A 20,364-nucleotide genomic window follows, 5' to 3' on the forward strand; every position below is an offset into this window, starting at 1 on the left:
CAGAGCGGGTTCATTAAGGGCACATTGCCTTTTGATGCAGTGATGAAGGGCAGTGCTGGGAAGGCTCTTTACCAATCAATCATGATGGGAAGGCTCGGGTCGCTTGGTCTTCATCACTTGTTACAAAGGAAGCAACGAGAAGCGACCTCCATCCTGCCAGAACCACTCTGAACAACCCTTTTCCATGAGGGGCAGCTTCCCCTGGGGCAGAGAGGTGAGCCGGGTGAGAAATGCAGTGCACAGTGTGCAACACGTGTTCTGGAGAAGAGGGAGCATTCCAGCAATTTCTGTTGGTGTAATCACACAAAAATGTTGATGGGTGCAGGAGCACGCGCTCTTTGCGCAAAGAATCCTGCGTGCAGAAGATAGCATCAGAGCTGAGAGCACGGAGTGCTAATGCTTCAAAAGGACTCGGCTCCCTTAGTGGATGTAAAACGGGAGCAAAACACAGGATACAGAATCATAGAATCATTAAAGCTGGAAAAGGCCTCTCAGATCTCAGCTCCCACCCCACCATGTTCCTCAGTGCCACATCCCCATGGCTATGGAACACCCCCAGGGATGGTGACCCCCCACTCACTGCGCAGCTGTGCAGTGCAGCATTGCTGTTTTAGAGCAGAAACTTCTAACACCCAACACACTGGACACAGACCATCCAGCAGCATGCCCAGTGCCTGTGCTTGCCATGAACAAGTTGCACCCATCAGGAGGAGGACACGGCCCAGGCAATGGCTCCCATTTGGGAAGAAGCCCTGCTTGGTTCACTGTGCTGGGAACATCCCATGCCAACCAGATATGGAAAAGATGAGCCACCAGGCCCACAGTTTGACGTTAAGAGATACAAGCTCAGCTCTTGCGCCTTTCTCTCCATCCCATGTCGTGTTCCCTTGGGCCCATCACCGCCTCACAGTCAGTGAGCAAAGCTATTAAATATCCACTGCTTCCCACGAGCTGACATCTCTAATCCCCCCACTGCCATCCCATTTCACACACCAGCAGCTGAGGCCTTTCCCCACTGCGAAGGGCATTCTGCCCCCCATTTCTCTGGTCTTATTGCTCCCTCCTACTCGCAGCTGAGAATTAAAAGACATAATAAAGAGCCCTTGAGCCAGAGATGGGGAAGGGGGGAGGGAAAGCAGGTCCTTGTTAGAGCCTGGGATTCATCTGCCTCTCCCTGTGGAGATGAAGAGGCCCTTTCACCCCAGCAACCAGAAGGTTGGAGCTGGATATGTGCTTACGAGCCCGGCTGTGGCTGGGATCTGCCATCCTGGGGCCGGATCCCGGTGAGGTTTCCAACCCAGATTAGATGGCACGGTGCAAAACACATTAGAGCCCCGGCTGGGAGCGTTGCTGGGAGATCTCCCCTTCATAAGGCTGCACGCTTGGGAGAGAGCTGCTGTAGCTATGAAACCATGCACACTGCAGCTCTGGCCCCTTTCTGCAGATTAAGGTTAATAAGCAGCTCCTGGCCCCCGTGCCCACCCCACGGCCGGAGGTGGGAGCCCAGCACCTCTCGCCTCTGCTTTTGTTCTCTGCTTCTGCCGAGCGATTTTCATTACAAATATCCTCTTATGGGGTGCATGGGGGGGAGGGGAAAACAAGGGGGGGTAGCCCACACAAAGAGAAAAGCAGTAATTACAGGGCAGGGGCTCCTGGAGGAGAGATTGGTGTGGATTCGACATGGCAGTAGTTCACACGTAGGGCCCCTCCAGGGGCAGCTCCTGCTTCCATTTCATTAGGGCACGCTGCACTGCTGGGGGAACTTCTGCCCTGAAACCAGTTCCCAAAAAGGGGACAGTTGCACTTCTTTTATTCTCACTCAGAAAGCAATTTTGCTGCCTGCCCCAGGAGCCCCCATACGCAATGGGAAGCGCAGATGCTGCGCGCTCTGTCTGCTTTAGCAAAGCCAGGAGGTGCTGAATCAGCCCCTTCAACACCTTCCAGCCTTGGGCACGAAGGCTGAGCCCTCAAGTTGCTTACTAAGAGAAACAAACTGATCTCCCTTTTGAAAGGGATGTGAAATAACCCACAGACACGGATGCAAGTAAAGCCCTGCAGGACTGACAGTTGGTCTTCTGTCCTCTCTTGCTTAGATAGCACAAGAGATCCGAGAGAAGGAGCCATCAGCCCACCTTCTCCATTGCGTGTATAAGAACAGATCCTTCTCCTACCACAGAATCACTCTGGTTGGAAGAACTTCCCAGATCCCCACCCTGCCATGCCCACATCCCTCAGTGCCACAGCCCCACGGTTCTGTCACAGCCCCAGGGCTGATGAGCCGCATCCCTCCTGAAACAGCTGACAAGTACTACACAATCCCTGCCCCTGAAAGCTCACACACTGAACACCAAGCAGGAGCTCTGTGCCCTTGCAGGTGCCAGCAGCCATTATTCCAACGCAAGGCGTGCAGTGGGACTGCACCTCAGGTTTCAGGTAACCCCACTGTTGCTAAAAGCAGCCCCAAGCTCGTGGTTTGCCTCTCTGTAACAACATGGCCAACTGCACAACTCAGACCCAAGCTCCGCAACCTGTTCCCAAACATGCTGAATTCTGCTTCGGTTCTCTTAATTGCCATCATTTTCTCTTTCTCTCCTTATTTACTCATTAATTTCCACGGGTTTTCATTTCCCACAGCCTGAGCCCTGCTGAGACCACTCTGCAGACCTGGGATTGCACGCCACAGCCCTTCCTTCTGCAGGGAAAGGTCAGGGATGGAGGTTTAGAGCACTGAGAAGAAAGGCAGCAGCAGACAGACAGAATGCTCATAAAGACCTGGCTGTGAGCTGCGCTGAGAAAATGTCAGGCTGGGGAGGCTGTAATAGCTTTAATCTGCAGTACAAGGGGATTAAAAGACTCGTTCTCACAGGACAAAAAAGAAAGGAGCAGAGCGGAAGGAGCCGAACAAGAGGAGAATGGAGGCTGCAAGGGGAGGAAAGGAGAAAGTTAAAGAGCTCAGCTATAAAGAGCATCGCGACTCAAAGAGCTCCATCTTCCAGCGCAATAAAAGTGAAGTGGCCTGCATGGAAAAAGGGCTTCAGCCCATGCCTTCCCTTGTGCTTTTTCACACTAAGCACACACACTTCACCCTCCTTCAATCAAGGCAACTTATGTTTGGCTTTGTTGATTTTCAGGGGCAAAGGAGTAGGAGGGGAAAACAGAAGGTTAATGAGGCTCTGCCAGATGCAGCACTCCAGAGGAGCTGTGGGTGTTATATATTTTAAACAGTGGTTTGTGGTCTTTGATCCTCACCCCTGCTGTCCCTCTGCCAGGATGGCCCTCGAGCCCCCCTTGTCTCCAGGGCTGTGGAGGAGCCCTGGGAACAGGAAGGAAGCAGGAGCATTGGGGGATGCTCTCCTCAAGTAACCTTTCAGCAACGCTGCAGCAACCTTTTCAGCCACTCAGGAAGGCCAGGAGTGGGAGAAAGCCTCTGTGGAAGGGGGAGGAAAAAGGGCAACTTTAAATACTTAATGAAGGGGAAAACAAAATCCAACCTCAATGCACCATTTCAGGGAGATATACAGGCATAGGAGCCGCTAACAGGGAGAAGAACAAGCTGCACTCCAAGAGGGAAATGAGGCACTTGAAACCAGCTTGCAGTACTGCTCAGGAAGCAGAGCTGCTTTGGGCTGGATACAGAGCACAGATCAAGGCAAGACAGCAGGAAACTCAGGGCACATCCCCATTAGCACACTGCCAGCACTGCCCTTGATGGCAGGAGGTCTCTTCCCCACCTATACATACATAAGGAGACACACTCCAGACTGCACAACTCCAAAGATCTGTCAGCACAGGATGCTAGAAGAACCATGAAGGAGCTCTGGCTTCCCCCTATTGTCACCTGCACCACCCCCAGGACTCCAAGCAAAAATCAGCGAGTTTGTAGCAGCTTTCCACTGTTAAACAGGAGAGGAACCATTTCTGCCATCCAGCTTCCCAGCTCAGCAGGCTCACGTGTTAGGGGAGAGGCTCTGGAACAGCACCAGGCAATGCCAAATGTCCAAAGCTGCTTCTCTCAACTATTCCACTATTTGAACAGCTCAGGCTGCCTAGCCCTCTGTGCACAAAGACAAAAACCAAAACGCAATGAGCACACTCCAGACAGGAATTAGAGTACAGCATATCCGGTGGAGACAGGGGCTGGAGTGGCATTAAGGTAGGAAGAATATAATTACCTGAAGTGGATGGCAGCCAGGAAAATGGTATTAATTTATTTCAAGAAAGCCAGAAGTGCCCAAACCTGAATTTTACATTTAAATCTAGAAGATGGCAAATCACAGCATCCCAATTCCCTTCTTCCAGGGTCTGGCTGGGAGGAAAGGTCTCCAGATGGGTTCTGACTCCCACTGCCTGTGGCCACAATGCACCCCACCTCCATCTGGGAAGCCAGGTGCCATCCCAGCACAAAGCTCTGCTGTGAGGCACACAGCAGCAAGGCAATGCCTGCACCACACAGCACAGGAAAACCCATGTCCCATTGCATACAGCTCACCTGCAGGCAATAAAGCCACGCTAGGTCACAAGCAGTCACAGGAACGTTCTCTAGAGCACAGCCACTATTTGGTCTGCTAATAATTATCCACTGCTCTGCAGAGATAAATGCTTAATCCTCTGGTTGTTGACACTGGAAATGGACCAGTTGGGCCTGGGGTGGATATCATACAGGGGAACTTGGCTCCAGCTCTGATCCCTGCATCATGTGCTGTACAAATGTTCACTGGCTTATAGGTAATGGATTTCATAGGGTGTATGGGATCTGTCTATGGCAGAGCTAATCTAAAATAATACATGACCCAAGCATTCATTGTATCAAGTTTTCCTTCCTTTTCTGTGGTTTTTTTTTTTTTTTTTTTTTTTCTTAGATTAACATTTCAATTTTTTCTTTCCTCTTTTCCTTATAGCTTACCAGCTTTCTCCTCTAGGACTGGTATCAGGGAGAGCTTCCCAAGCAGCAGTGCCCAAAGGACATTGAGATGGGCCTGCATGATCCCTACTCAGAGAGAAAGGAGCAGAGCTGATGATACCTGAGAGGGGAAAATTGTGCACACTGTTGTACACAAGCAGCCTCTGCCACAGGATGTTTTTTCATTTATTTCTGCTGGCCTTGTTTGCTTTACCAAAGCAATATTTCCAACCCAATGGAAATAAACTTCCAGCCCGAGTACAGAAGTTTGCTATTGTTGTGCTCAATTTAATTTGAAAGTGATAGGGAGATGAAGAAGCAGCATTAGAAAAAGAGCTGAGCTTCCTATTGCATTTTGTATTGCTCAACAAGACACAGAGAGGGGCTACTTGTTCTTCCATTGTTCCTGGGCAGCCTCATCTCGACTGTGAGCACAGACTAATATCTACAGAGAATGGGAGCTTGAAGCCCAGCCTGTAAGAGCTGGAGAAAGGGCTCCAGCAATCCTGGGTTCTGCTTTCCTTGCTCTAAGAAAGAAAAAAGAAAAAAAGAGTTCTGGAGATTAAATCTGAGATCTCACAATCCAAACTCCTGAGGTCTGCTCCTGACTCTGCTGCTGATTTGCAGTGCATGCAAGTAAACTTACTTCATCTCTCTGCCCCAAGCACTCCCAGGCAGAATTACAGAATGGGTCAGAAGGCTCCTTCAGAAATCTCCTGGTCCAACACCCCTGCAGTGACCAGGGAACACAGAGGAGATGCTACTACTGCACCTTGTGAGCAAGTGCACACACACAAGATGCAGGCTTTGCATGAAGGATGCAGAGCACACACACACACTCCCCAAGCAGTTACCTGGTATAACCACAAATCACCGTCACAGCACTCCAGCCAAGTGCCAGTTCTCAAGCTACAGCCCTCTGAGCCCACCAGCAAAAATCACAGATTATTTTCATCAGAAGGAATGAATACTGAGCTGCTTGCCTAGTGCCAGAGGTCAGGGCATATTAGAGCAAAGACAAATCTCATCCTTCCAAGGACAAATCCTGTGTTTGTAAGCACTGTGCTAGCCTCTGCCCCCGGGTGGAGCTGGTAGCATGCAGTCTGCAGTCCATCTCTGACTTATCTTTCTCAGCAGACACTTAATGATATCCCTTATCAGTGCAGTCTTGGCTCTCCAAACCCACTAAGTTTAAGAGAAAGCAATAGCAAGCAAGCACACCATGAGCACCTGGGAAAGCACCAAGCACAACAGGGTATGGACATCACACCAGCCCTGGCTGACAGCTCCTTGTCCTGCTGCCTTCGCCCACTCCTCAAGGTAGGCGATGCAATAAGTGGAAGCTGTAGGGAAAGAAAAGGGAATCAGAAGCCTGGCAGTGAAGGAAAAGGTGAAAAGGGTACTCCAAGTGGATAGTGTCTAAAGGTATGAGTGCTGCTTCCCAACCTGCTGCTTGGCCATTTGTGGTCATCCCATACAGAACATTCTCTAGCACACTGTCTGATCTGCTCTTATGCTCTCTAACACACGTGCTCCCTCCTGTTCCAAATAAATGGTCAACTTCACCACCTCAAAAGTGTCATTGCTGAGAATCTGCTCCAATAAACTGTGCAAAACTGCATCGATTCATTACATTGTGCTTTGCCTTGGGATGTTCTGGGGCTTCCTAACAATATACTTCCAGGCAGCAAGCTACTCCTTCCCAGTATTTATTGCACAACACAGGCAGGCAGACACACACCAGAAGCATGAAGAAACACAGCCATGTGTCCATCATTAAGCAGCTGTCTCTGGGAAGGGCAGAGGCTCTGCTGTCAGTAGTGTACATGTTCAAATTACATGATCTCAGCACTCCAAGAAACTGCATGAAAAGCACCACTCGGTACAGTAACACGGAAATGAGCTGAGATCTTGCATGCTTTCCTCTTGCAATGCCTCCTCTTTCCAGTGCTTTAATCTGTTGAGAACACCAGGAGCAGCATCTCCTTGATTTGCAAAGTCCTGCACTGATCAGTTCAGTGATCCACATCCTGGCAGAAATACAGACAGGTCTGCTTGCATGCACTTTCCAGGTCCTTGTCATTGGTCTGGCAGAGGTAAGGTGCTGCTCTGAAGGCCATTTAACAGCTGACACCCCCTGGCACACATTCAGCATTCCTTCTGGCCTCAGAGGTGTTCACTCCTCTCCTGGAGCTCGCTGTGAGGAGCACTGTGCAGGACACAATTTATGTGCTGTGTGCCACACAGAGGTCAGCTCCTTCTCTCCTGTGCCCTCCAAGTGAATGTCTGTGGGACTGAACTATGACCCATCAGGCAAAATACACAGTCATCCTGAAGTCCAATTAAGTTACCAGTCCTCTTCAGGCAAGGGAACAGTTCTCTCTCCTAGGATCAGTCTACCCAACTTGCCTCTTGATATTCAGTCAGCAAAAGATGCCAGAACAAGACTGCGTCAGCGTGGCAGCAAGGAGACAGCTTGTCTTCCAGCTTCCCAATCACGTGGGATGCAGGGATGAGCTCCTGGCTGACTCCATGGCTGATGTCATCACACTCCATCCACTCCCCATCTTCCTTCTGGTAAAACAGATGGCACGGGGCAGGCTGCTTAGAGAGAGCAGGGACAGCATTTGGCCTTCCTGTCACCTGTCAGCTAGATACCATCACACCACATCTCTGCATGCCAATGCCAGGTGGAGCTTGAAGTCACAGAAGCAAAGCTTGTGTGCCATCTGCCTTTATACATTAGGACTGGTCAGGCACATGGGCAGGACATGACATTCCAGCATCATCTGTGGGCAGCCTGCACATCCTTCTCAGACCATCCAGCTGCACAGAAGTCAGAAAGCTTCAGCCCAGGCTCTCCACCAGATCAGCAATGGAACAGGTTCTACATGGCAGAAAGAGCTCATCAGCCAGCGACACTGGGTCTAATCCATCACCCAGACAAAACAGAGAAGCCTGGAAGCAGCCTCATTTAGTTACAGCTGGAAGAATTCTTAACAAGAAGCTCCCAGACATGTTCAGTAAGCATCAAAAATTAAATCAGCCCATGCCTGTGGCTTCTCTCCTTCACTGCTGGCTACACCAGCCCTTGTTAATGTGCTGCACCACCTGCTTTCTCCAGACCACTAGAGTCAGATGGCACGACAGTTGCAGTCTCCAGCTCATCACTGGAGCCTTTCAGAACCAAGAACTCCAGCAGAATGTCCAAGAGGCAGAAAACCAGGTGCCTGAAATGGAAAGAAGACAAAGCTTAGCCAGTAGAGCTGGAAGATCAGCTCCAGACACACAGGAGCCAAAGAAAGGCAAGGCAGAAACACTGACTGTCTTCAAGAGATGAAAGATCTCAAGCCCTACAAGAAATGTTTCAAGGGATGGTTCAGTACCCCCACACCCAATCCAGGGAGTGTTTGAAAGCTGATGAGCACTGCAGAAAGCACAAAAGCATCTCCTGGAGCAAGATAGCATGTGCATTTCACTGCAGTTAATCACTTGAGTATTGCTTCCCAAATGCACAGCAACAGGCATGCAGAAAGACACCACGTACAAATATATGCAGCTCCCAGAGCTCTTCTACAACCAACAAACTAAACCAGGGTTTGTTTTATTTCCTTCCATGACATCTACAAACTAAGAAAGCACGACACCATAGTTAATGACTGGCTCAACAGCCTCCAGCCACACAGAGGTTCCAAAACACTTTCATAATCATCATGCCAGGTTCCTTGATAGCATATGAAGTCTGTATGTGAAGCGTATGAAGATCAGCCAGATAGATTCTACATGAAGCAGCTCATGTCAGAGCACAAAGCACAGCTTACAGGCCCCACAGCAAGGTAAGGAGACCATAACCAAAGTACCTGTTTATAACAGGATGGCCCAACGACTCCAGCACCAGGCTCCAGCTCATGCGACATTTATCGGTTCCAAGGATTTCTTGGACCACATCTGTCAACACCAGAGGCAAAGCTTTAGGAACAGCACATTTTCACTGTAGGAAAACAGGCTCAGTCTTCTCCTGGTGGGTGCCAAATCAAAGTTTGTGACGGTGCTTCTGAGGGAGAGGCATCTTGTGCCCAACATTACCGTGAGAGAAAATATCTAAGGGCAGGCTGATTGCCAAGGAAAGTGTTTCTGCCTGGAACAGAATGTAGTGGTAGAACTTTTTCATTCCCAAAGGGCACTAAAGGCTCCTTACACTCACAATTCCATTCAATGGAAAAGTCACTTTATCACTTTCAGAGCAAGAAGCCAAGTGCATGGCTTCATGACTTCAGCAGTGGCACCTCTAACAGCAGGCACAAGCACAACATGGCACAGGCCACATTTTGTTGGAGTGGCTCATAACAGCTGTGCTGCAAGCTCCAAGAAGGGGCACATGGCAGCCTGCACCTGAGAATCACTGTGCCCTCTGTCAAGTTGTGCTGCTCTCTAAATGCTTATACAAGCTGCCTAGAACTGGGAAACTATTGCTTTTGCATGCAGGAAGCTATTAAAATCCCATAGGTTATGAATGTTTCCCAGTATGTTGACACATGCAGGCTCCATCTCTGTAGCTGTATATCTAGAGATGACAACGCACTGGAGAGTTCTCCAGTCTCACCCTCAATGGCAGGTGACATCTTTGGGGCACACTTACTAGGCAAGATCCCCATCAGGCTCTGCAGGGCCTGCTCTGCAGCTGCTTTCTTCTGTTCCTCTGTCCTGGCTGGTTTGGGCACTTCTGGCAGAACTCCTCCAGGCCAGATGGACTCCTGCAGCAGCTGGAGGTACTGCACCCAGCGCTGGGTGCAGGTCAGGTTGACCACCTGGACTTCCAGCCACCTGTGGAGAGAGAAAGGTAGGAGACATCAGGCTTGAAGCAGCCCCAGAGCTTTCTGGAAGGAAAATCAGCTTGCTGGGTAAGTTAACACAGCTTTCAAGTATAGATGTCGAACATTTTCCCGAGTCACTCCCCATCAGGGCTCAGAGGTGCCTGCAGCCAGCATGGAGGAGACATATCACCACCATCCAAGCTGGCCAGGGCACGTTTCTAAATGAATGGCTCAAGATTTTATGTCACTTCCCTGCACAACAGTGAAAGCCACAGCCATCGACCAGAGCGCAACACCAACTGAAGTCCTTCTTCCCCAGAGCAAGGAGCAGCCGTAAGCCAAATCCTCGATGCCACCGAGGCCAGCAGGAGAGTCCCCAGTGACTGAGAACTGGGGTCTGGTTAGGGAGAAGGCTCATGATTTCACCAGGACTTCAAGAACCACAGAGGAGCCGGCAGGCAGGGCCAGAGACCCGTTCCTCTTGGCAGCTGGCGTTCGTGCTTGCAATTCCGTCACCACTACGCCCCGGCAGCTCATAGTACATCCAAGAGCACAGGCCCTGCCAAGGCAAACTTTATTTAACCTGCACTCTGCCAGACTGTCTGCATTCTTCTCCGGCGAGGCATGTAGGCCAAGGGCATCTTTCCCTGTGCAGCAGAGACAATGCGAGTGGAGCATCAGGAATAGCAGCACGGAAGGTAAGAGTGCTGAACAGCAGGTAGGCCATGAGGGTGCACCAGAGCCATGGGGATGCGGGCAGTGGGCACAGCGGGGTGGGATTGAACTGGGGCATCTGAGAGGTCTTCACCAACCTGAATGATTGTGATACTTGTGTGTGCTGTGCAAGCCCAGAAACAGCGGTGGAGGAGGAGCCTGTGTGCTCAGCTGGGGACCACCAGTTCCTATGTTGCTACATGATAGCACAGCTTCCACCAGGGTAACAGGACAAGATGTCACAGCAGTGTCTTGTGTTTCAAACGTGCCTTTTCCCAAACAATCCTTTGAAAGAGTTTTTATCTCCAGCAATCAGTAGCTTAACGCCTCAGATCATGGTAAACCTTCCAGCCATCCCCAACCAAATTAAAGTGCTAAGCTGTGGCTCCTCTAGGGAGAAAAGCTTTCATTAACATGTTTTCAAATACAATCTGCTTCTCTAATTGAGAAAGCACTTGACAGGCAACAGAAGCTCAGAGACTTGGGGACAGAGCTGCAAACAGTACAACTCTGCATCTGGGGACACCAGATCCAATGTTGACTTGAAATTCACCTCAGCAACAGTCATCCACCACCCTCTAAAAGGTTGCAAAAAGCAAAGAAGAAACATTCTTTTTCTTAAGAATGCTCTTAAAATAGCAAAAACTCAAGCAAATAGCGCACAGAGTGAAAGCTGAACTCTGAGAAGGCAGCACACATTTCCAGACAGCTTGAGAACAGGCTGAGAAGTGACGGATGCTGGAAGGCCTGGTACAGACAGCCTCCCATTCCTAGCTCTTTTCTGTCTATAAAACCAGGCAACAGGACCTCCAAGTAACACCTATAAATCTTATCGCATGTGCACGCATTTTGATCAGGCAAGAGCTTGCAGGTCTTGGTTCCCACAGTTACAAAACATAGCAGATGGATTTTTTTTTTCCCCTGGTCTGGCAGCTCCTTGCCTTTCCATCTGGGAAGAGAAGGGCTGGATCCCAGGGCAGAAAGGGAGAAAGAGAGACCCAAAATGACAGAATATGCATGAAAAAAGAAGAGATCAGACAAGAACAGGGCTGAGAAGGAAGAGAAACCAAAGCTAGGTGCAAATGGAAGACTACAAACAGGGAATCATAGAATGCCTTGAGCTGGAAGGGACCCTTAAAAGGCCACCTGGTCCCACAGCTCCATCAGTGCTCAGAGCCCCATTCCCTGATCCTGTGTCTGCAAGGACAGGGCACCACCACCTCTGTGCCATCTGTGACAGTGCTCTGCTACCATCTCTGATAAAACACATTCTCCATTCTAAACTTCCCCTCCTATAGTTTGAAACCATTTCCCCTTTGCCTATCACAACACATGCTGTGGGTTCATTCCCTTCTGTCAGTCTATCAGCATGTGTTGACCCATCCCAAAAGCCCTGGGAAGACAGCAGTCCTCAGACTGGTGCCACAGCATCCTTGAGTTCTGCAACTCATGGGGAGTCATGTCAAGCTCTACTGAGAAACCCACCTGAGCAAGACCTAGATTTCTAAGGCACACTGACCTTTTCACCAGGCAGACTTGCTGCATCAGCACCAGATCAGGTTTAGCAGCTCAGGCTTCTCACACAGGAACTCCAAACATGCATGGGTCCAAAGCTGCCCCTCACCAGCTGATCCCAAATGATTTTTCTTGTACTATTAAAGTATTAAGCAACAGATCCGTGTGCCACATCACAAACACACATCCTTGCTTCCAGGTAGAAATAAATGTGGTAAGAAGCAGAAATAGAGCTATCCTTTCCAAGTTACTATTTCCATTCTGGTATTTAATGAAGAAATAACCTTAATAAGAAAAATAAACCCATCACCAAACCATCTCCTTAGACTTTGGCAGAGACCAGAAATAGAGAGAAAGTGACCTGCAGGGCTCAGACATTCAAATGCTTCAATAATGCCCAATGTAAGACGACAGGCTGCCAAGGCTACGAGCTCCTGGACATTCGTCTGGGGGTGCATAGCTTGCCCATGCTGTAAGGGTCCTCTGTCTGAAATAGCTGCTGATGGAGGAATTAAATGGCTGCTAAAAAAGAGCTGTTTTAATGCCATGGCTTAAATTGGAACTCCAAGGTCAGCTGAAGGGACCCATTAAGACAAGAACTGCAAAAGTGCTCTGGGAATGATGAACAAGGCCCGTGTAGCACAGACCTTGGTCCTCCTCTGCCCCCTGAAAGAAACAGGGCTGCTAATAGGGAGCAGCCTGGTCAGGAAGGGTCAGGAACAAAGCACTGCTTATGAACCAGAGCTTACCTGAGAACACGAAGCATCACTTAAGTGCTCTATCCATAGGGTTCACCTGCTGGAGAGGGCTCAACTCCCTGAGAAAGGGATTGTTTCTCCTGGAAAAGAAGGATGGACCACAACTGGCCCAGCAAACCAGAAGATACAGTACTATCCATACTTACAAACAGCTCTAGAAGGCTGAGAAACCTCTGCTCTCCTCCACCAAGGTAAGGCTGAGAACTGCCAAGTTCATTTGAGCAAAGGAATGGCTGGGTTGAACAGGCAGGAAAACCTTTTTTTTGGAACCAGTCGTGATTACAACTGAACATACAACAATTGTGAACCCACCCCAGACCAGGGACTGCAAGGATATAGACCAACAGCCCAGAGACTGTGCTAGGGAGGGAAAGATGGGAAAGTTTTTCCTTGTCTGCTTTAGCTATATAAATACAAATAGCTCTGTACGTATATATGATCTGTGCAGAACAGTAGCAGTAGTGCAGGTCAGGCTCTACTAACTCAGCCCAGTACAAAGCTTCTGATTCCCTGAAGTCACTTAACACAGCACAGCTAACCAGAAGCTCAAACAGGGCCTGTGAGACCCAGGTAGGGATTTAAGGAAAAGGCAACATCTGGAAATGCACAAGGCAGTCAAACACTTGACACCTATGAAATCAGAGAAGGCTGATGCTTAGATCACCAGGCCATCCTTCCTTCCAAGTCCTCGTCCCCCACATTCTTCCTCAAACGGTGCCTGAAACAACAAGAAGGCTCAGAAAGAGGGACACCTGAATGCTGCAAACCATTTCTGAACAGAGCTTATAAACCCAAAAGAAACAGCTGGAAGTGGGCACAGGGAGAAGGATGGAAAAGCACACAGGAGAGCTGTGCCCCAGGCTCAGCACCTGCTGCTAGAGCCCATGCTCACCTCCCAGGGCCACATGCCAGCAGCAGCACATGTAGCTCAGAGCTCACACACTCGGCCCCACCACCTTCAGAGCAGACCCACACTCCTCCAGCCATCAGTCAGCTCTTAGCAGAGGAAGGAAGCAGGAAAGAAAAACAAAAAAGTCCTCCATAAATCAAAGAACACGAAGCATCACAAGTCCTTTTAAACTTCTGGCCAAAGACACGCATGCAAAAAGTAAACTATCCTTCTCACCTTACTGGAAACGCTCCTCTCCCGCTGCTCTATAAAAAGTTTACAATTGTATATGCTGTGAACAATGCGTCCTGTACCCCTGCCCGAGCACACATGATGAAGTGTTTGACCAGCGAGGCAGCAGCCCCATGGCCAAGTGCCTTCCCCTCGAACAGAGTGTCTTGCCAGCCTCCCAAACACAGCTGTGCCAAGGGCAGCTGCTCTGGGGGAAGGAAGGAAGGAACACACGAAGCTGCAGGGAGCTCACACAGGTAGCAGAGGCAGCGTGCTTGGTAGTCCTGCCTGCACCAGCACTTTGCTGATGTGGTGCACTGAGATTGGAGCTGGAAAAGCACTGGGAGATGAAGGGCACAGCATGCACAGCATTTCCCTGGGGGCAGAACGCATCAGCCTTGCTGCTGGGAGGCACAGAGCCTTACCTGCATGTTCACATTTGCTGCTGCCACGTTACTGGCTGCTCTCTCCAACACATCTGCTGCAAAAAGCAAGCTCAGGAACACGTGGCTCCAGCTCTAACATCTTCCCGCAGTAAACCAACATAGCTGCTTTGCTGGGTTCTTACTTTTTTCACGTTAGTCTCCCTGCAACACCGCGGGGCTCAGGAAAGGGGGAAAAGCTTTGCAATGAAAAAAATCATCCCCCAAATCCCCTGATTTTGAACAAAGCATCCCAGCTTTTTGATAATATCTTCATCAAGTATTTATTGAGCCAATTAAGCTCTCAGCAGTGCCCCAGGGAGAGGCCAGGCTGTCTCAGCCAGGTCCTGCTCAAAGCAGATTGCTTCATTAGCCCACTTCAGAAAAAAAATACTTAATAACAGAATTAACCCTTCATGAGCGGGGAAAACTACAGCCCACAAGGAGAAATTACGTCCCTTCGATCTTTTCCTGCTTATTCTTCTCTGTTGGAAATTTTCTTTCTTCTTCATTTGGAAAAAATAAAGTTGGCAAGTCTCTAATTGCTGAAACAGAGTCAAAAGAAAACGAGATGCAGTTAAAATAATGTTGCAATTGTTATCAAAGTAGAGAGCACTCGCCTCATTCTAGCGGCTGTTTTTGGAAGAATGCTGCCTGTAAATGAGGGGGAAAGAATTGTTTGGGACAAAGATTCAAAGCCAGATCCAAAATTTCCAGGTGCTTGGAGACAACTGAATCAAGGCCCGTTTCCAATCGGCCTTTTATTTACTTTACACACACGAAGACACACACAGTCCTAAAGATTGCTTTTGCTGCCGCACCCCAGGCTTGCAAGTCCTGCTGCTGCTTGCAGCTGCAATGGCCAAAGCCAGAGGTGAGGAGGAGGATGCCATAAGGCTGCTTGCCCTGCATCCAAACTATTGCTGCTGTGCAGGCAGGGGCATGGGCTTGCAGCAAAAGAGCAATGAGATCTTTGCAGTCCTCACTGCAGAGCCAAAGGGATGCTGGCTAACCATGCCCACAGCAGGGAACAAGGCAGAGGAACAAATGGACTGGAGCACTCCACCTGCAGCAGAACATGTGGTGAGGGACATGTGGTGAGGGACATGTGGTGAGCTACCTGCCAGCAACAGAGCTAAAGGTAACTGAGTGCTGGGAACAGCTTCAGCACCAGCCTTCCTGGCTTCCCCTGGCACCAGAAAGCACAGGCTGGCTCTCCTCTGTAATAATGGCTTTTTCAGAGATAACGCAGAGAGAGAACAGATCTCTGCAGTGAACATCTGCCCAAGCACAACCACATCCTGCTCTGGGTACAGAGTGGTTTTGCACCATGCTTAGTACCAGGTCTTACTGCTGCTTTGGATGCAGACATAGCTTGTGCAGAGCTGACAGCTCTGGGCAGCCAGGACAAGGTGCTGGCCATGGGCAGCACATCCCCAGCATGCTCACGCTGCAGGTGCAGGCAGGCTGACTCATGGGCATTGAAGAGGATCAGGCAACACTACATGCTGGTGGCACTTGAGGTTGAGAGGATCAAGGGGGCTGCCATGAGGCTTTGTTTTTGCCAGTTCTGCTGGCAGAGATAAAGGAAGATAAAGCAGAAAAAAAAACCAGCAAGAAACACAGAAGAGCTGTGATCTCTGACACATACCACAAGTGCCCCAACACCTGGCCTGACACCAACAGGCTCCAACACAGAGCCCTGAATCCAAGAGGGCAGCAAAAAGGAAACCCAGGGTAGCAGAGCCCACCCGAGCCATCCTGCATGATGGCTGCAGCACCACAATGTGCCCTTACACAAGGAGCAAGGGGCAGAGATCTCTATGAGAGGAAACTGGACCTGTGCAGTCACCCAGATTGCTGCAGGGACCCCAGGGTTGGCTGCAAGGACTGCCTGCTGCTCTGCTGACAGCCTGTCAATCCCAGGATGCTGATCTGAGATGCTCACCTGGTGGGACTGTAGTTCCCAACTATTGGTTGCCCTGCCTTCAGAAAGTAACATGGTCCTGGGAGAACCCCAGCAGAAGCCAAAAGGAGCTGGCAGACCCCGACCCAGTGACCAGCATGCCACTGAGGACAGATCGAGGGCAGGGTACAGGGTCACAGCACAGCATTCTTTACGTGCCCACCATTTATTTTTACTGCTGCTTTGACTCACGGGCTCCAAAAAGGATGTGGATTCTCTAAATGCTTTTTATCTCTTTCCCTGAAAAGCCCAGAATAGCCCCATCTACTCTCAGCAAACAGGTTCCTGGTGAGAGTTCATCATTCCCAGCCCATAGGAGGGAGGTCAGACAGATGGGCAAGGAGCAGGGCTCAGTTACAGGGACCTGGAACATGCAGGGGCTGCTGGAAGCTCCCCTCCACCCACCTCTCCTTTCAGCTCCAAAAAAGGATCACTCCCTGTTACATAATGGGATGAGCACTGCTCAGATGCACGCTTGCACACACAGCTCCCTTTTACTTAACAATACCTTTTTCGGGCATACTCTGCACTGCCATCAAGCTGACAGTTAGCAGAGACAGATGGTGCCTGGCTCCAGAGACTGCAGCTACAGAGGAGGGGGAAAAGGGACCAGAGAGGAGCAGAGTGGGATAGGGAGGGCTCAGCCATCAGCAGCACGAAGGTAATGCTGGTGGCTCCACAGCAGTGCTGTAGAGACTAAAGCAAAGGAGGAGAGGTAGCTCCCTGCAGAAGTCTGACTTCTTCATAGACTGTGCTGCTGCTTTGATTTTTCTACTCTCACACAGGGCACATGGAGCTCACAGCGACAGCAGTGTCCATAGAGGTGGCTGCAGGAACAACATGTTTCTCATGGAGCCCAAGATGAGAGAGAAGCCTGCAGCGACAAGCCCCTTCTACTTTCTGATAAGGACAAGCAGAATTCAGCACAGACACATCCCATCCCAGGGACACGTGGTATCTGCACCCTGCAGGAGGTGCTGACCGTAGCACTAAGAAGCCACAGGACTTTGCACCATCACCTCCAGCCCAAGGTTTGCATGCAACACGTTCAGCTTCACCCAGACCCATTGAAGCTGAGCTGCTACAAACACATCTGTCCTCATGCTGCTCTGCCAGCACAACAGACAGAGCTCCTCCAGTTTCCAGAGCCAGGCATGTGCTTTGTATATGACAGCTTCTCTAGTGGAAAATACCAATGCCACGTGTCAGTGCTGCAGGCTCCCTGGGTGACTGGGACACAGCTTATTAGGAGGCTATGACATGCATGCTCAAGCTCTCATAACTCTGTGCTTACATGCAAGGATTGGGTTCCAGCTCATTCCCCAAGACACCAGAACCCATTTTGGAGAAACTGGACTAACACCCACCTCGTCCCACATGAGGAAACCAACTCAAGTGTGACAGCCAGCAGGCTCTGACCTCAAAACACTTCAGCAACCTCTGCTGAGGGCAGCTCAAGTTACCACCCAGGTTACAATGTGCTGTGCTGCACATTCTGGCACTGTCTTTAAATGCCTGCTACAGAAGAGAGGGTGCAGGAGTGGGAAAAGCATTGCCCTGAGGCTCCCCTAGCCCAAGTACTTCTGGAAAGGCTTATCTTTTACACTACAGACCATGTCCTCAGCTGGTGATAGTCTCTGACCTGCACAAAAAAAGCCAGAAATGCTCTGTTTGTGTGTCTTGGCCTGGTGCCTTACCACACAGAGGCACTGGCCTCAGAAAGGCTTGGCAAGCACATACCAACTGGAAAGGAAGTCTTTCCCTAATACATCTGTGGGTCAGTGCCCAAGGCACAGGCACTACTGGCCCACCACACATTGGAAGGGGATGCATCAGTGAGAGCAAAGGCCCTGGGAGCTGTTACTTGACAAGTCCCTGTTCCCCATGCCTGTTTATTCTCCTTTTACTGAGAACACAAGCTGAGGCCCTGAGCAGCAGGAGTGCAGCAGAAGCCAAACTCTCCCTGGAGAGCTGAGGAGTTGGACATATTCACTCCTTCTCTAAGGAGTAAATTCACACAGCTTTCCACTGTATCAAAAGCCAGAAGGCTGGCTCCTGGCATTATACTGCTGCTCACAGGGAAAGCAAACCTCCAAGATATCTACTCCATAGAACTCCATTTTAGAGTGACTCCAAAGGCAGTGCCACCATGCAGCTGGGAGGATGGTCACTGAGGTCTTACCTTTGAATGAGGGTCCCAAAGAGCAGGTGGAAGACCTTCTGGATATTCTCTATGCACAGCCAGCTCCAGTGATCCATCAGCAGCAAACGCAGCAAGTCCAGGGCCAGGTCAGCCAAAGCAGTCTCAGAGTCTGCCAGGAGGAAGAGGAGGATCAGATAAGTCAGCTCAGAGCCTAAGCAAACAGTGGTGAAAAGCAGATGAACTCCACTCTTTTCCCCAACAGCCTGAGCAATGCTTTGCTCCCCAGTTTAACACCTGGTGCAACATGCAGGTAGTCAGCCTGTCAATCCTGCCCTCATCATCCTCATTTCCACTTCCACTCAAGCAGCACAGCCCTGCAGCCACCAGAACACAGCAAGGGCACTTTTGTTCAGTCTCTGCTAACTTATCAACTCCTAGACTGCGCATGATGGCAGTGCGACCAAAACTGGTGAGAAGGAAGACTGCCAGGAGCAAGGAACACTGCTGAGGACCAGCCTCCCCTGTTTTCCTGAACGTTCCCCTAACACATGCAGTTCTCCAGGCACAGAGCTCTGCTTGGTGTCTGTGGGCTGCCATCGTGTGGCAGGTCCGAGTCTCAGCAGGACGATGGATGGAACATCTGGTTAATCCAGATGCATCAGTTCTGACAGTAACACTCCTACATCCAGACAGAAACACCTGCTGGCACAGATCAGGTACAGCAAAACTTCTCTCGTCCTCAGATGGATAAGAAAGATGAGAAAGCCTAGAGTAGAGTAAAAATAAAATTCAGCTTGCTAGAGAAACAACTCTACGCTGCCTGGATGCAGAGCATCGTAGAGGTGCAGAACAAAGCTGTCAAACCACAGCAAATCTGCCTGAGATAACCACTCCTAGGCCAGCATCTCAAGCTGATGCATTAAGGTTGATGCAGAAACCTGCAGAACTACTAAGCCACTTTCCAAGAACTCATCTTTCAACCTCTCTTCCCCTATAGAAAACTGATGGAGGTGAATGGGAGACTTTCCGAACCCCATCATGCCTCCTTCCCTCCTTGCTACTCATGAATAACTTGAGGCCATTTATTTGGAGGAATTCAGGCATTTGAGTGCACTCAGCCTCTTGCTCTGGGCCACACACAAGTTAATCCCATAGCTGTGCCCTTGGAGCTGACTGCCCTATGCAAGAACCAGAGCAGGCTGCTTGTTTCACTGCAACTCCATAGGTCAAAAAAAAGTGCTGTCAGTGAGCTGTTTGTTCCTGTTTGCATCCAAGCCTCCTTCCTTCCCGAGCTGCTGGCCACTCTCCTCCACCCAGCATGCAGATAGGGATGCTGCTTGCCTTTAGCCCAGACATACATTCCTTTTGTCCAGCCAGACCAGTCTGCCCTGTCTCAGCCCACAAGCATTTGACATCATTTATGTACAGGCTTCCTCAAGGGTGAAGCTAACTTGGCCTGTCTCTATCTCCTGTTCTCTGTACAGTGCTGACTTCCCATTCCAGTCCTGTTCCACAGCAGCTCCAAAACAACAGCAGGCACGTGTTCAAAGCTTACAGGCAGAGCTGGTAGCACAGGCTGTTTCAGAACCCCAGGCCCATCCTGTCACAAGCACGTGCTTCCAGTCAGAGCTTGTCAGACTTTCAAACCACTGGAACAAAATTTCTGGAACGTTCCAGCTGATACAGTTCAGCTATTCCAAGATTAGAGAATGTTTTTGCTCACACTCAGGGTAAGCTTGTAGTTGCTCTGAGAGGACAAAGACCTCTGTGATTCAGAGGAGGGATCTATAATCAGAAACTGAACATTGTTCCTTTAGCTGAGGTTATGCATTTGCTATTTGCAATGAATTCATCCCAACTTAAAAGACTCTCAAATAGCCTTGATTTGTCCATGGACTGTGAAAGGATAACTTGAGACTATCGAGAAACCATAATCTGGCATTTAATCCACGTAAAAGAGCTTGATTTGACAACATTAGCAGTTTAGGTAGCACATCCTAAAGAAATGCATT

General features: G+C 49.8%; 1 protein-coding gene across 4 annotated transcripts in view; it reads right to left on the bottom strand.

Annotated features, from left to right (window-relative positions):
* SNX19 (sorting nexin 19) overlaps positions 1-20,364 on the bottom strand; it is a 103,142-nt gene that overhangs the window by 77,235 nt on the left and 5,543 nt on the right. Inside the window, exons 8-11 of one of the 4 annotated variants that reach the window (XR_006171024.1) lie at positions 18,392-18,521; positions 9,540-9,724; positions 8,761-8,848; positions 6,642-8,130 (exon numbers count right to left, since the gene is read on the bottom strand). Coding sequence is in view for 1 of the 4 variants with exons in the window: in XM_042831868.1 (XP_042687802.1) it covers positions 7,995-8,130; positions 8,761-8,848; positions 9,540-9,724; positions 18,392-18,521 (539 nt within the window). In the remaining 3 variants the exon portion in view is untranslated. Of the gene's footprint in view, positions 1-6,593; positions 8,131-8,760; positions 8,849-9,539; positions 9,725-12,692; positions 14,789-18,391; positions 18,522-20,364 lie in introns of those variants that run through there. The other 3 variants (XM_042831868.1, XR_006171025.1, XR_006171026.1) reach the window with 3 other exon arrangements.

This window comes from Centrocercus urophasianus, unplaced genomic scaffold (genome assembly GCF_019232065.1).
Source record: "Centrocercus urophasianus isolate 14NV4802_14NV808 unplaced genomic scaffold, USGS_Curo_1.0 seq_37, whole genome shotgun sequence".
Taxonomy (NCBI): Eukaryota; Metazoa; Chordata; class Aves; order Galliformes; family Phasianidae; genus Centrocercus; species Centrocercus urophasianus.